Below are 16,766 nucleotides of genomic sequence, written 5' to 3' on the forward strand. Positions count from 1 at the left end.
ATACTTGGTTGCACAACCTTTAGCCAAAATAACTGCGACCAACCGCTTCCGGTAACCATCAATGAGTTTCTTACAATGCTCTGCTGGAATTTTAGACCATTCTTCTTTGGCAAACTGCTCCGGGTCCCTGATATTTGAAGGGTGCCTTCTCCAAACTGCCATTTTTAGATCTCTCCACAGGTGTTCTATGGGATTCAGGTCTGGACTCGTTGCTGGCCACCTTAGAAGTCTCCAGTGCTTTCTCTCAAACCATTTTCTAGTGTTTTTTGAAGTATGTTTTGGGTCATTGTCCTGCTGGAAGACCCATGATCTCTGAGGGAGACCCAGCTTTCTCACACTGGGCCCTACATTATGCTGCAAAATTTGTTGGTAGTCTTCAGACTTCATAATGCCATGCAAACGGTCAAGCAGTCCAGTGCCAGAGGCAGCAAAGCAACCCCAAAACATCAGGGAACCTCCGCCATGCTTGACTGTAGGGACCCTGTTCTTTTCTTTGAATGCCTCTTTTTTTTCTCCTGTAAACTCTATGTTGATGCCTTTGCCCAAAAAGCTCTACTTTTGTCTCATCTAACCAGAGAACATTCTTCCAAAACGTTTTAGGCTTTTTCAGGTAAGTTTTGGCAAACTCCAGCCTGGCTTTTTTATGTCTCGGGGTAAGAAGTGGGGTCTTCCTGGGTCTCCTGCCATGCAGTCCCTTTTCATTCAGACGCCGACGGATAGTACGGGTTGACACTGTTGTACCCTTGGACTGCAGGGCAGCTTGAACTTGTTTGGATGTTAGTCGAGGTTCTTTATCCAACATCCGCACAATCTTGCGTTGAAATCTCTTGTCAATTTTTCTTTTCCGTCCACATCTAGGGAGGTTAGCCACAGTGCCATGGGCTTTAAACTTCTTGATGACACTGCGAACGGTAGACACAGGAACATTCAGGTCTTTGGAGATGGACTTGTAGCCTTTAGATTGCTCATGCTTCCTCACAATTTGGTTTCTCAAGTCTTCAGACATTTCTTTGGTCTTCTTTCTTTTCTCCATGCTCAATGTGGTACACACAAGGACACAAGACAGAGGTTGAGTCAACTTTAATCCATGTCAACTGGCTGCAAGTGTGATTTAGTTATTGCCAACAACTGTTAAGGTACCGTCACACTAAGCGACGCTGCAGCGATACCGACAACGATCCGGATCGCTGCAGCGTCGCTGTTTGGTCGCTGGGGAGCTGTCACACAGACAGCTCTCCAGCGACCAACGATGCCGGTAACCAGGGTAAACATCGGGTTACTAAGCGCAGGGCCGCGCTTAGTAACCCGATGTTTACCCTGGTTACCATCGTTAAAGTAAAAAAAACAACCACTACATACTTACCTACCGCTGTCTGTCCCCGGCGCTGTGCTTCTCTGCACTGGCTGTGAGCGCCGGGCAGCCGGAAAGCAGAGCGGTGACGTCACCGCTCTGCTTTCCGGCCGCTGTGCTCACAGCCAGTGCAGGAGGAGTGCAGGAAGCACAGCGTCGGGGACAGACAGCGGTAGGTAAGTATGTAGTGGTTGTTTTTTTTACTTTAACAATGGTATCCAGGGTAAACATCGGGTTACTAAGCGCGGCCCTGCGCTTAGTAACCCGATGTTTACCCTGGTTACCAGCGAAGGCATCGCTGAATCGGCGTCACACACGCCGATTCAGCGATGTCAGCGGGAGATCCAGCGACGAAACAAAGTTCTGGACTTTCTTCCCCGACCAGCGATATCACAGCAGGGGCCTGATCACTGCTGCCTGTCACACTGGACGATATCGCTAGCCAGGACGCTGCAACGTCACGGATCGCTAGCGATATCGTCTAGTGTGACGGTACCTTTAGGTGCCACAGGTAAGTTACAGGTGCTGTTAATTACACAAATTAGAGAAGCATCACATGATTTTTCGAACAGTGCCAATACTTTTGTCCAGCCCCTTTTTTATGTTTGGTGTGGAATTATATCCAATTTGGCTTTAGGACAATTCTTTTTGTGTTTTTTCATTTAAGACAAATTAAATGAAGATAATAATAAAAAAGAATTTGTGTTTGCAATCATTTTCAGGAAGAAACTGAGTATTATCTGACAGAATTGCAGGGGTGTCAATACTTTTGGCCACAACTGTATCTTTTGGGAATGCCCAATACTTAAAGAATTTTGGGATGGCATAAGTTTTAATCCTAAAAAATTAAAACTAAGTAATACTGACTTACAGGCTGCTGAAGACCTTCTTTCATGTTTATCTAAGAGATTCAAACCATTAAGACATGGGCTTCTCCCACTATTGATTAGTGCGGCAAAACATTTAATAGCTATGCACTGGAAAGATGGGTCTCCTCCCACTTTACGAGAATGGACCTCTAAAGTAAATCAGATTTCCCGCCTTGAAGAACTCTCAAGTTGGGAAACCCATAACCATGAGATTTATATTAAAATTTGGGCCCCCTGGAAACAACTGCAAGTAGGAAACAATTATATGCCGTAGTTCAAGAGACCTATCCATATTAGGTGATATGGTAAATGGAAGATCTTCACTTTTGAATAATCTTCTCTTAGAATGCCTATATAAATGTATTTCACCCTTTCACATTGTCCTTTGATATCCTGTAAGCAGAGATTTTTGCACTTCTATGTGTACCTGTTTATGTTTATCTTGTTATTACCCAACCTTCCTCCCCTTATTTACCTTATTATTCTTTCCTGCCCCTCTTTACCCAATTACCCCCCTCCCTTCCCACATTTTGTCCAACATGTCAATCAACCATAATCTGCTATAAGCTGTGATTGCAACTTCGACATGTTTGTAATTTTCCTACAATATACCAAAAATAAAGAATTTATGAAAAAAGAAGTACAGCTGAGAGCCAGGGGAGCCTTGCTCATCCACGGTCCATTCAGGTTGATTCTGATTCATACAGAACTCCTAGGAAAGCTGTGATGTTCTCCATATTACTGCGCATTGCTTCAAGGAGAGAACAGCAAGTAATGAAGGAAGGCTAATGTACATGTTGTGGTTGATATTTTCTCTTTAACGGCACTTTATGTTTAGTGATCTTACAGGTCATTTTCTGTATGCGGCAGAAATGTGTCCATCTTAAATATACCATTACAGCATATACTTGGTTTAGTAATGGAGAATAATGTACTTTTTTTTCAGAGCAGCTTTTACATGTAATGAGATCAGACTACGTCCTTACGGCAAACGATCCTCTCATTTCTGCTATATCTTTTTAAGGTTATGAATTTAAGAATTATATTTTCTCTGCCTTTCTTAGATTTTGTTTTATTAAATTTCAGTATTAAACTGGGATTAGCCTTGGTATATGCTACTTGTTATGACAGCTGTGACATTGTGTTTATCTGTGTGTGATTTTAGTGGAGAATAGATTAATGAGGTTTATGATAAAATGGATAAATGACTGCATCATGAATAAAACAAAAGTGCTTAAACAGGTCTTAAGGTTACCAGTCCTGGAGGTAGCAATATAGCCTCACATTATGAATCCTTCATATTTCACTGTTGGTAGGCTGCACTCTTCATAGGCTTAATTTCAATGTCCATAACTATAATTCTGGTACACATTGCAAAAGAGCTCCAGGTTTGGCTTCTTCTGTCCATACAACTACTTTACCAAGAGGATTGAGGTTTGTCATTGTTACTCCTTGGATTTTGCCCAGGGAGCACGGTTTTGTTCAGTGCATGGTTAATGGTACCTGTTAAACCCAGTAGTCTAGATGTCTCCAGCACCTTCTAGAGATCGTTTGATGATGTTTTGATGATGCATTTGGCTGCTTTGCCATTTTTCAAATCAACTTTTGTATGGTTCTATTATTTTTCCTATTTCCACCATGTTCTGTAATGTTTTTGAATGTTCGATAAGTAGCAAATGTAACATTTTCAACTGTGCTGGGGGGGAAAGGTGGCGGCAAAACGCTCGACGGGGTGAGGGGACGCCGAGCATATCCCTCGAGGCAGTTGCATCCTACAGGTTTACCTTCCTCCACTCTGAATGTTAAGCCTATTTTTGGCAGCAGTTTATTACTCTGGACCTTGCAGTATTTTAACCTCAGGGCTTATCTATTCATTGTTAATAGCACTAGGGGATATGTAGTGGATCCTGATACCCCTTTCATCCACCTGAATATTGTCTACCTGTATGTGACCACCGCCATTTAGTGAGGGTCCTTTTTGTACATTTCTATCTATGCACTGTATTATCTACATGGTTTGGTTACCTGGTCATCTAGCTAGGGGGAGTTACTGAACTGTTATTATACTCTACCTGGTATATTACGGTAGTTACTTCCTCCACATTTGCTCTGCATCCCTTTTTTACAGCATGCTTTTATTGTTCTATTTTTATATGTTCTATTTATATAATTGCCTTGTAATGATTTTATTTCCTGTTCTGTCCAGATGTAACCGTATCCCAGAATTCCAAGCGGGGGAAGTTCACCAACCGCCATATTGGGACACTCAAGTGATGGGTGTCTCAATATGGAAACTGCTGGTGGTATAAACCTATTGCGCGGTACCACCAGCGGAACACCGTCGCACCACACACATACACTCTCACGCAGCCTCTTGCACGGTACCACCAGTGGAACACCGTCACGAAGACGCCGCCAACGCCGGGATCAGCCGAATGATTAATAATAATAATTTTATTTTTATATAGCGCTAACATATTCCGCAGCACTTTACAAGTTGCAGACATTATCATCGCTATCCCTGGTGGGGCTCACAATCTAATTCCCTATCAGTATGTCTTTGGAATGTGGGAGGAAACCAGAGTACCCGGAGGAAACCCACAGAAACACGGGGAGAACATACAAACTCTTTGCAGATGTTGTCCTTGGTGGGGTTTGAACCCAGGACTCCAGCGCTGCAAGGCTGCTGTGCTATCCACTGCGCCACCGTACCGCCCATGATGATTCACTGACTGCTGCCATCTTTGTACAGGAGGAGTGCGTGCGCGCAGTTTTAATGTGACCGCCGCTATCTGTCTGCATAAAGATGGTGGCTGTCTGATTTACTGCGCCTGCATGAATTATGCACAGGTGCAGTGAATCATTCGGCTGATCCCGGCGGCAGATGTGCGACGTGTCTCTGACAGGCAGAGGAAGCTGGTCACATTAAAGGGGTTTTCCCATGAACGAAAGTTCATTTTTTTAAATTGACTGTACGGAGCATACCACATCTCCTGGGCAGGGGAGCAAGCAAAAGACAATACTGACATTAAAGCAGGGGATCACAGTGGATTCATTTTGTGTGGTAAGATATTTAACTGACTGGTTTTTTTACAAATATTTTACCTCACAAAATGTATCCTCTGCGATCTCCTGCTGTTATGTCAGTATTGTCTTTTGCTTCCTCCCCTGCCCAGGAGCTGTGGTATGTTCGGTACACGGTCAGACACAGACAATTTTTAAAATGAACTTTTGTTTGTGGGAAAACCCCTTTAAAAACCAAATATCAACGCCAACATGGCTCCTCCTAAAAAGTGCGCCAATGACAACGAGAGGAAAGCAGCAAAGGCACAACGTCGAAGACAACAAAGGGCAAATGAGACTCTTGAAGAGCAACAGCATCGCTGGGACAAAAACAATGCATATAAGCGGAGGCGTAAAGCACATGAGTCCCCTGATGAAAAAGTCATTAGATTATCACAGCATGCCATTAGGCAACAACAGCGCCGCATGCCTGCCCCCATCATGACATTACCGCTCTCCTGATGCGATAGCATCGGGCCACCATCTAGTGTTTTAATATTTTTCAATACAATTTATCTTTAAATTTTACTTGGTTGGATCGCTTCTTTTGGCCTTCCACAGTAACCATATGTGTGGGGTTTTTGGTTGTTGTATCTTGGACAAAGTGGCTTCATCTACTTTGGACTACTATTTTGGTTTAACTGCTATTTAAATTGCCAGCTTTTGGCTTTGTAGAGCATGTTTGGACCCTAAACCTAATATTTATCAATCAAAGATGGGGCACCTTGTCGTAGTTGATAGAGCACAAATTGGTCAATTCATGTGAGCCTAAGTCAGGGGTGGGGAATCTTTTTTTCTGCCAAGGGCCATTTGGATATTTATACCATCCTTCGGGGGCCGTGCAAACTCCACCCACAAAGTACATCCTGACTCTGGCACTGGTGTCAGGACATAATCTTTCATTGCCTGCCCTTCAGTGTTCAGTAGTGAATAGTGATGAGCAAATATACTCGTTACTCAAGATTTCTCGAGCATGCTCGGGGGTCTTCCGAGTATTTTTTAGTGCTCGGAGATTGTTTTTCTTCGCCGCAGCTGAATAACTTACATCTATTAGCCAGCATAAGTACATGTGGGGGTTGCCTGGTTGCTAGGGAATCCCCACATGTACTTAAGCTGGCTAAGAGATGTAAATCGTTCAGCTGCAGCGAAGAAAACTAAATATCCGAGCACTAAAAAATACTTGGAGGACCCCCGAGCGTGCTTGAGAAATCTCGAGTACCGAGTATATTCGCTCATCACTAGTAGAGAACACTGCATGTGTGTTATAACAGAGCAAAAAGAAATTAATGAGCTTGTGGCAATCGAAATACAGCTCTCTTCCCAAGTATGCGGTCCCTGAAAATCTGCTCGGGGGCCTGATAAAAGGTCATCAAGGGCTGTAAATGGCCCTGGGACCTGAGGTTCCCCACCCCTGATCTAAGTATATTCTCTATAGAAAAATTAGTTTAAATTTCATATATTCAATGTTTGCATACAGTACACCTTAGCACATACAGACTGCTGCTGCATTCTTTTCTTTCATCTAAATATATATATCTCCAAACAGCTATTTCAGAAGATATTTTACATAGCGTGTATAATAATATTCAGGGGTGCTAAACATTTCACTTTTTTTTTTCCTAACTACTGCTACAGTGATTATGCAAAATTGCAGAGTTGAGGTGTGATTTTGTGTAAATTGCAAAAGTTGTGGGCTTGCCTTGGTATAAATAATGCACTTGCCTTGGTAAGTCTAGCTCACATTTACAATGTTGCATTAAAATATCCCCTCCAACTTCGGGTTATATATACACATACATAAAACAAATATTTGACACTTGTCCTTGATTACTGATCTACATGGTGCTGATCATTTTGCTTGTTCTTCACTACTTTATTTTCTTCTTTTTACAGGGGTGCATTGGAAGCCTATGTACAGTCAGTGAATGCTAGAGAGGGGAAGGAATTTGCACCTGTGTATCCAGTAATGGTCCAGCTTCTTCAGAAGGCAATGTCATCTCTACAATAGCTCCTACAAGAACACTTTGCCCAATTAATCTAATGATTCGTTTACAAGCCAGTCAATTAAAGAGTTATTCCCATTTTCATAGGTAGATGTTGCTTATAAAAACAACCACTTTTGACATTTCCAGCCTTTCTTGATGACCCTTTTGTTTTCAGCTCCTTGCCCGGAAGATAAGGCCACAATTATGGTCTAGCTTATAAGCGCTGGGATTAGCAGGTAACAGCATGCTCTAGGAGTAGGGCTAGCTGCAAAACAGGGCTTACAAGCTCAAAAGAAAATAGTTTGTAGGCACTGCGCATATCCTGCTGTCTACAAGTAGTGGTCTGTCTCCAAGGCAACAAGCTGAAAAGAAAAGTGTTTTGAGACTGGCTAAAAGTTTCATAAGCAGTAAATTGCCAAGATGGCTTGTATTATAAGCACTATCCAACAATACCCATTTATGAAGATGGCAAGAACCCTTTAAGGGTACATTCACACTGTTTTTTTGAGGAGCTGGAAAACCATGAGTGTTTTTGTTTTTTATTAGAAACCGCTTTACAAAACTCTTTTCTTTTACTGACGTGGTTTTGAAGAGTTTTTTTTGGAAGTGTTTACTTAAAATCCTTAAAAGAAGTGACATTCACTTTTCTTTTCCCCCCCTCATCGGTTTTTCTAAACTTCTTCAGGAGGGGAAAAGGAAAAAACAAACAAACCTCAAACTCCTTATATAAACAGCAGCACAGATTTGCCAATGAAATAAATTGAAAGTGTTTTTTTACAAGAGTTTTTTGCAGAGGATTTGTAGAGTTTCTGCTCCAAAGAAGAAAAGAAACCCTGTGTGAACACAGACTCGGGTTGCTATGGTGTCATTTGAAATGAGGTCTGGGGACGTTCTAGAAACCCACTCCTTGTTCTAAAAGCTGTATTGTGCGCTCAGCTCTGCAGTGTCAGGCTATGTGCACACATTGCAGATTTGGCTGCGGATCCGCAGCAGTTTCCCATGAGTTTACAGTACAATGTAAACCTATGGGAAACAAAAAAACGCTGTGCCCATGCTGCGGAAACGCAGCGGTTTATTTTCCGCAGCATGTCAATTCTGTTTGCGGAATCCGCAGCGTTATTACATCTGCTCCAATAGAAAACTGCAGATGTAAATCCGCAGAGGAATCCGCAATAGAAAACGCGATAAATCCGCAGGAAAAACCGCAGTGGACCATTCTACTTGTGCACATACCCTAAGGGCTATCCTGATGCTTTCTTAGGTGGGGCTCACACATACTGTAATAATATGCACCAATGTATAATCCATGGAGTGTATGCATGCTGCTCAGTGATCTCACCATCTGCTCTGCTTGGCTGGTTGTAAACCAGATAACTCATGATGACTCAACAGCTCTAATTATTTTAGTAATCATTCTAAATTTTATGTAATAAATAATAGGTTATCAATATCAAAATAATGGACGCCACCTTCAAATATCATCTCACAGATCAAACCATCATTTTTCAATGGTCTAGCTATTGTTGTTACATACATGTTATGGCGCCCCCTGGTGTTCTAGTATCCTCTTAGCAGATTTGTAATTACTGCTGAATAAAATTGTAGTTCAATGAGAGTGGATGCTTTCCTGAAACGGAAAGTACTTGCAAGCAGCATAATACAAAGAATAGCAGGTTTACCCAGAATCCTTTGCAGTAGGCGGAGCTATGCAAATCATCTCTTTCCACCCCTGTCTAATCCACAGCGCTTGGAACCGCCAAGCGTGCAATGCTGCGGATTAGTTTCTAAATTTACACAGCCAACCAATTCCTACCTGTGGACACGTGTTTCGGGCTTTAGGCCCTCATCAGCACAGGGCTGGAATTGGTTGGCTGTATGGAGTGGGGCTCGGTGAGCAAGCGATACATACATGCTAGCCACCTTAGGGAGAGACCCAAGTTGGGCTAAATGTAGCGGGACGAAAGAGACCGAAAAGCCCTCTACTTAAAGGAAATACATAGTGGATGCTTTCCTGAAACGGAAAGTACTTGCAAGCAGCATAATACAAAGAATAGCAGGTTTACCCAGAATCCTTTGCAGTAGGCGGAGCTATGCAAATCATCTCTTTCCACCCCTGTCTAATCCACAGCGCTTGGAACCGCCAAGCGTGCAATGCTGCGGATTAGTTTCTAAATTTACACAGCCAACCAATTCCTACCTGTGGACACGTGTTTCGGGCTTTAGGCCCTCATCAGCACAGGGCTGGAATTGGTTGGCTGTATGGAGTGGGGCTCGGTGAGCAAGCGATACATACATGCTAGCCACCTTAGGGAGAGACCCAAGTTGGGCTAAATGTAGCGGGACGAAAGAGACCGAAAAGCCCTCTACTTAAAGGAAATACATAGTGGATGCTTTCCTGAAACGGAAAGTACTTGCAAGCAGCATAATACAAAGAATAGCAGGTTTACCCAGAATCCTTTGCAGTAGGCGGAGCTATGCAAATCATCTCTTTCCACCCCTGTCTAATCCACAGCGCTTGGAACCGCCAAGCGTGCAATGCTGCGGATTAGTTTCTAAATTTACACAGCCAACCAATTCCTACCTGTGGACACGTGTTTCGGGCTTTAGGCCCTCATCAGCACAGGGCTGGAATTGGTTGGCTGTATGGAGTGGGGCTCGGTGAGCAAGCGATACATACATGCTAGCCACCTTACGCCTACTGCAAAGGATTCTGGGTAAACCTGCTATTCTTTGTATTATGCTGCTTGCAAGTACTTTCCGTTTCAGGAAAGCATCCACTATGTATTTCCTTTAAGTAGAGGGCTTTTCGGTCTCTTTCGTCCCGCTACATTTAGCCCAACTTGGGTCTCTCCCTAAGGTGGCTAGCATGTATGTATCGCTTGCTCACCGAGCCCCACTCCATACAGCCAACCAATTCCAGCCCTGTGCTGATGAGGGCCTAAAGCCCGAAACACGTGTCCACAGGTAGGAATTGGTTGGCTGTGTAAATTTAGAAACTAATCCGCAGCATTGCACGCTTGGCGGTTCCAAGCGCTGTGGATTAGACAGGGGTGGAAAGAGATGATTTGCATAGCTCCGCCTACTGCAAAGGATTCTGGGTAAACCTGCTATTCTTTGTATTATGCTGCTTGCAAGTACTTTCCGTTTCAGGAAAGCATCCACTATGTATTTCCTTTAAGTAGAGGGCTTTTCGGTCTCTTTCGTCCCGCTACATTTAGCCCAACTTGGGTCTCTCCCTAAGGTGGCTAGCATGTATGTATCGCTTGCTCACCGAGCCCCACTCCATACAGCCAACCAATTCCAGCCCTGTGCTGATGAGGGCCTAAAGCCCGAAACACGTGTCCACAGGTAGGAATTGGTTGGCTGTGTAAATTTAGAAACTAATCCGCAGCATTGCACGCTTGGCGGTTCCAAGCGCTGTGGATTAGACAGGGGTGGAAAGAGATGATTTGCATAGCTCCGCCTACTGCAAAGGATTCTGGGTAAACCTGCTATTCTTTGTATTATGCTGCTTGCAAGTACTTTCCGTTTCAGGAAAGCATCCACTATGTATTTCCTTTAAGTAGAGGGCTTTTCGGTCTCTTTCGTCCCGCTACATTTAGCCCAACTTGGGTCTCTCCCTAAGGTGGCTAGCATGTATGTATCGCTTGCTCACCGAGCCCCACTCCATACAGCCAACCAATTCCAGCCCTGTGCTGATGAGGGCCTAAAGCCCGAAACACGTGTCCACAGGTAGGAATTGGTTGGCTGTGTAAATTTAGAAACTAATCCGCAGCATTGCACGCTTGGCGGTTCCAAGCGCTGTGGATTAGACAGGGGTGGAAAGAGATGATTTGCATAGCTCCGCCTACTGCAAAGGATTCTGGGTAAACCTGCTATTCTTTGTATTATGCTGCTTGCAAGTACTTTCCGTTTCAGGAAAGCATCCACTATGTATTTCCTTTAAGTAGAGGGCTTTTCGGTCTCTTTCGTCCCGCTACATTTAGCCCAACTTGGGTCTCTCCCTAAGGTGGCTAGCATGTATGTATAGTTCAATGAGAAGAATTTAATAAAACAATGTTTTCCTTTGTACTTGGGTTGTGTGTCATTTGGTGCTTCAAGGACTGTAAACACGACCATTTCAACAACATTTATTTGAAATATACAAGAATATAGTGTGCAAAAATTACTGGGGCAATATGATGCTGACAAACTGTATATTACAGCTGTGATTCAGGAGCCATGATTTCCACACATCACAGTCATATAGCTGCAATACAAAACAACAATATATGCATCTGAATATTCCGACAGACACAAGAAAAAGTAAAGTGCAAGTGTTGCACCAGAGTTAAGTGCAAAGTCACCCCTCCCCCCATCATAAATGACATTTTTCATAGCAAAATAAAATCTATCTGTAGATTCTGTAGCAAACTAAGTCTTATGCTTCAACAACTTGGCATTTGGAGGGGGATGTAGGAAATTGCTGGCCCCTCAGTCTGTACGGAAGCGAATGATCCACCTGCCAGAATATAAATGGAGCTCAGTGGCAATGAGTAGGCAATTAGTGCTCATGCACCTTGCATTAAAATATCACGTCAGAAACATACACAGTCTAACGTAGAGATAATTACATTTGTGCAATACATATTAATAAGCAGTAGGGTCGATAAACAGCAGTTATATGTTCTATAAATTCCCAAATTTTTTTTTATTAACCTGGTTGTTGCTGATACACACCTCATGTAGCACCACAGGATATCGATTTTTCAAGCCTATATTACCTGATATATAATTTTTCAAAAATAAGGCGATTTGGTTTAAAATATTGATATTTTTGCATATGTAATGCTATACGTAAAACAAGAAAACCTTTAGTCATGTCAGATATTTCTGTGACATTGCCGCTAGTACGGTCTGATCGCACATTCACAACATTGTGATGTCAGACTTTCTTCTTCCATCCAGTCGAACAGCATGTTCCGACACAATATCCCACTACATTCATATTTAATGTTGCTGTGAGCCCTGGAAATCAGAATTTCAGAATTAATCACCCATAATTAGTATCTCTTGTCAGACTGTGCTATAATAAGAACACAAAAAAAGTTTATTGCTGAAATATCTCCAAACTATATTTTTGGAAGTTTTGTGAAAATACTGAAGTCTTTTATCATTCCTCTAGTTACACAACCTAACCATACTAATAATATTTATTTTAATATACCAGCCATAAAATGTTGAATAAATGCCAAGTACTGTATTTATTTACCGACTTTAAAATACACCTTTTTTTTCCAAAAATGTTTGGGCGAAAGTGGGGGGGGGAGGAGGGGGTTGGTACGTCTCACAGTCCACATGTACCTGACTGTGGCTGAAGAGGAGACGGCAGCGAAGCATGTCACAGGAGGCAGGATTGTCCACTATTAAGGGAAATGAATATTCACTGCTCACCAAGCCCATAATTCCACCCACCTCTCTAAACTGAAGCGTCAAAGAGAAGGGAAGGACTATAGCAGTGCATAATCATTTTCTTTAATAGTGGGCACACATGTTAGCTACAGCTGCCAGGCAATCACGTGTGTCCACTATTAAAGAAGATGAATAAAGCACTGCTCCCTACGCCCACAATCCCGGGCGTGGGGAGCAGTGAATATTCCAGCAGCTTAGGTTGGCATGTGGGGGCACATGACAGCGACATCATGCTCTGTGCTGCTTACATGCTGAAGTCAGTTGCTGGCTTCAGAAGTGGACGCCGCGCTGCGAGGGAAAGGTGAGTAGAATAGTTTATTCTTGTATATGTGTGGCAGGATGGGGGACATTAATACCCCCTTAGCAGTGTCAGCAGCAGATCCCCCACCCACCCATAAGTGTATCAGGACCACATGTTTTTGCTTCAACTTTTTTCCCCCAATTTTCCTCCTCTAAAACCTAGGTGTATCTTATAATCCGCAAAATACAGTATTTGAGTGATTAAGGGAACCTATAATTTTGAAAATGGTATCTGATCTGCAGTCAAGAAGCTGTAGAGGAGGAGCTGATCAGATTACTAGAACACGTACCCATTACAGTCTATGGGGCTGTTCAAATGTCTGTCTTTTTGTGGACCATGTGTCTGTACTAAGAACATGGAGATACATATCCGTTTTTTACCATGCTCCTGGATGGAAACTACCAATATGAGTCGATGGGTACATGAAAATGACGAACAGCATCAGTGTGCCATCTATGAATAACACTGCAAAGGATAGGAGACGCTTCATAATTTATTGATCCAACAACTGTGAAAATCACTGATGAAACTATGATCATAAACTCTGACCAAACACTTACGCACTCAGATAAAAAAAAACTGATGTATGAACAAAATAGCAGAGGATTTGATATGAAGGCTCCCAACATCCATAGTCCATACAGTGTTTCTTGGCCAGTGCTCCAGCAGACCGGCCACTTCAAAAAACTAGAGAAAAACAGCAGCACAACTAGATTTAATTCCTTGGCTGTGCTGCTCTTTGCATGTACGTACTCGTATATAGAGACATAACTGTCAATCACTGAGTAGGGCCGCCCACTGGACTCTTATTCATTGAAATCCCTGGCATTTTACACATGCAAGTTATACTGAATCTTTTCCGGCAAATCTATGTATCCTCTACTCAGCTTCTCAGTCGCTATACTATGCTGCTATGCTATCCACAGATCAGACTGCATGTACAACAGGACAGGTTCCCTTTAGGCTATGTGCACACGCTGCAGAATGGTGTGCGGATTTTTCAGCACTGATTTTGGGAAATCCGCAGGTAAACCGCACTGCAAAATTACCGCAGTTTTTGTGCGGATTTCACCTGCGGATTCCTATTGTGGAGCAGGTGTAAACCGCTGCAGAATCCGCACAAAGAATGGACATGCTGCGGAATACAAACCGCTGCGTTTCCGTGCGGTATTTTCTGCAGCATGTGCACTGCAGACTTTGTTTTCCATAGATTTATATGGTACTGTAAACTCAGGGAAAACTGCTGCGGATGCACAGCAAAATCCACGTGTGCACATACCCTTAAAGGAGTTGTCCCATGAACATTGTTCATATTAATCCATAGATCTTGGAATAATAATATTTCCACAATTAGATTTTTTTTTATTAAAATGTTCCTGTGCTGAGATAATCTTATAAATGTGCCCCTGCTGTGTACTGTGTAATAGTCGTGTCTGACCGTACAGAGACATGGTCTGATCATACCACAGCTCCTGGGCAGGGGAGGAAGGAAAAGAGTATACAGACAGATGAGATCACAGATTATTCTTTCTTTGAAGTAAAACATTTAAAAAAAAAACAGTCAGGGAAATGTTTTACTTCACAAAAAGAATCATTTGTGACTCCCTGGTGTCCTATCTGTAGACTCTTTAGGTACCTTCACACTGAGCAACTTACCAACGAGAACGACAGCGATCCGTGACGTTGCAGCGTCCTGGATAGCGATCTTGTTGTGTTTGACACGCAGCAGCGATCAGGATCCTGCTGTGACATCGCTGGTCGGAGCTAGAAGGCCAGAACTTTATTTGGTTGTCAGGTCGGCGTGATTCGTCATGTTTGACAGCAAAAGCAACGATGCCTGAAATGTTTTTCCATGGAGCGAACAACCAGCAAGAACGAGAAGTACGTCACTGGATCGCTCCTGCATCGTTCTGGAGTTGCTGTGTTTGACGTCTCCTAGTGACCTAAACAGCGACGCTGCAGCGATCGGCTCATTGTCTATATCGCTGCAGCGTCGTTTAATGTGATGGTACCTTTACTTCCTCCCCTGCCCAGGAGCTGTGGTATGATCAGACCATGTCCCTGTACGGTCAGACACGGCCATTACACTGTACACAGCAGGGGCACATTTATAAGATTATCTCAGCACAGGAACATTTTATTTAATCACATCCAATTGTGGAAACTATTATTATTCCAAGATCTATTGATTAAAATCAACTTGAAAATTGTTTGTTCGTGGGAAAACCCTTTTAAAAGGTACTCTTATCTTAACTAGCTGTCAGCCAAATGCTTGTGTGACTCCCAGCTCCCCGTACATATGCCTCGGCCAAGCATTCATACATTTCATTGCAGCTCGAGTATAAAGCAGCTTCATACAGTAGGACCATGTGAGCGCAGCCTCAACACATAATAAATGTGCTGCAATTCTGGCAGGGTTTGCATAGTAATGTTTATTATGTATATAATTTGGAGGCATGTGACATATATAGGCAGAGATATGAAGAGTACGGTACTCCAGGTCACAGATTATATTCACACTGCTGCCGGCACAGCCACCTCCTCGCAGATAGAACCATTATCTTACAATACATAAAGAATGGCCATTCAGAAATCAGACCCGTATGCAGGGGGAAGAGGATATAAAACCAGACTACGTACTGAATTTGTTCTTTTCCTCTTCCAACAGTCAGGATTTAAACGTTTTTGTTCTTCAGCCAGAGCTTTAGCTTCTATTGTGTATATTCTTCTTTCCTCGTTCTTCATCTTTTTCCATCTGTCGCCAAGGATCACACTTATGGCCCTGGAAGAGAAAGCATGTCCGAACACTTTAGATGCGACCAGGGCTGTGCTCAGAGCATGGATGGACGATGCTTCGGAGATAGAACCATCTATGAAAACTGGATACTGTAAATCCTCTATGGGGCAAATCTTACATCACAGTTCACTCAAATCGCCATATTTGCAGCCTCCAGCTTGTTTGTTGGAGTGACGCGCACATGGTGACACGGAGCAGACTTTCAGAGAACTAGTAATTAAATAGACTCCATTATGTAACTTCTTCAGCTCGGGCGAGTACATTTATCTGACCTGATGCAATTGGCCATTTCTATAATCCCCCCAGGATGCTGGCTAATAATGACCTTGCTTTAAGGTCACATCAATGAACCCATCGTATGCTGGACAGTCAGGATTAAACCCCTTGTATATAAGGACTGTATGTTAGTTACGAACAACTGTGCTGCAACCCACAATTTAAGAAGAAAGATGTTTATCAGGACTCAAGACTGTAATTTGCTCCACTGGCTGCCATATTGTGACGATGTCCAGTCCTCACGGAGCGTTAGATTGTCAGCTGTGTGGCGGCAGATCCAGGCATGGTACTCTGCACAGTGCTCTGTTGTGCCTGCCATGACGGCAGTGTAGCCATTAATAACCACACACCGGGCAGCTTCCATATTAGGCATCACTTGGAACCAGCCTTCAGATACCGTTTGCTACATTGGGTAATTATGGCAGAAACATACATTTGTCACATCCTTTCCAATTTAAAAAGATGTCAACGTGTCCTTCAACCTTAAATTGTAGGCCAAGTGAATTCATGATTTGTCTTAAATTTAAAAAAAAAAATGTGGAAAGAAAAATAAATAAAAGGTCTGCTCTGCCTCCTTCCTCTGTAATAAGGTGAAATGATATGGAGGACAATACACTATGTACGGGCGTGGGGCACATCTATTCTTAAGGGGAACCTGACCGTGTCTACATGC

General features: G+C 42.9%; 2 protein-coding genes across 2 annotated transcripts in view; one reads left to right on the forward strand and one right to left on the reverse strand.

Moving 5' to 3' along the window:
- The window catches only part of COG5 (component of oligomeric golgi complex 5), a 477,042-nt gene extending 468,996 nt beyond the window's left edge, over positions 1-8,046 (forward strand). Inside the window, exon 22 of the mRNA XM_069765057.1 lies at positions 7,177-8,046. Coding sequence (XP_069621158.1) covers positions 7,177-7,291 — 115 coding nt within the window. The 3' untranslated portion in view covers positions 7,292-8,046. The remainder of the gene's footprint in view (positions 1-7,176) is intronic.
- Positions 8,047-11,382: 3,336 nt separating this feature from the next.
- The window catches only part of HBP1 (HMG-box transcription factor 1), a 47,273-nt gene continuing 41,889 nt past the window's right edge, over positions 11,383-16,766 (reverse strand). The window contains exons 10-11 of the mRNA XM_069765067.1: positions 15,661-15,802; positions 11,383-12,275 (exon numbers count right to left, since the gene is read on the reverse strand). Coding sequence (XP_069621168.1) covers positions 12,258-12,275; positions 15,661-15,802 — 160 coding nt within the window. The 3' untranslated portion in view covers positions 11,383-12,257. The remainder of the gene's footprint in view (positions 12,276-15,660; positions 15,803-16,766) is intronic.

The sequence above is a fragment of the Ranitomeya imitator genome, chromosome 4, assembly GCF_032444005.1.
Source record: "Ranitomeya imitator isolate aRanImi1 chromosome 4, aRanImi1.pri, whole genome shotgun sequence".
Taxonomy (NCBI): Eukaryota; Metazoa; Chordata; class Amphibia; order Anura; family Dendrobatidae; genus Ranitomeya; species Ranitomeya imitator.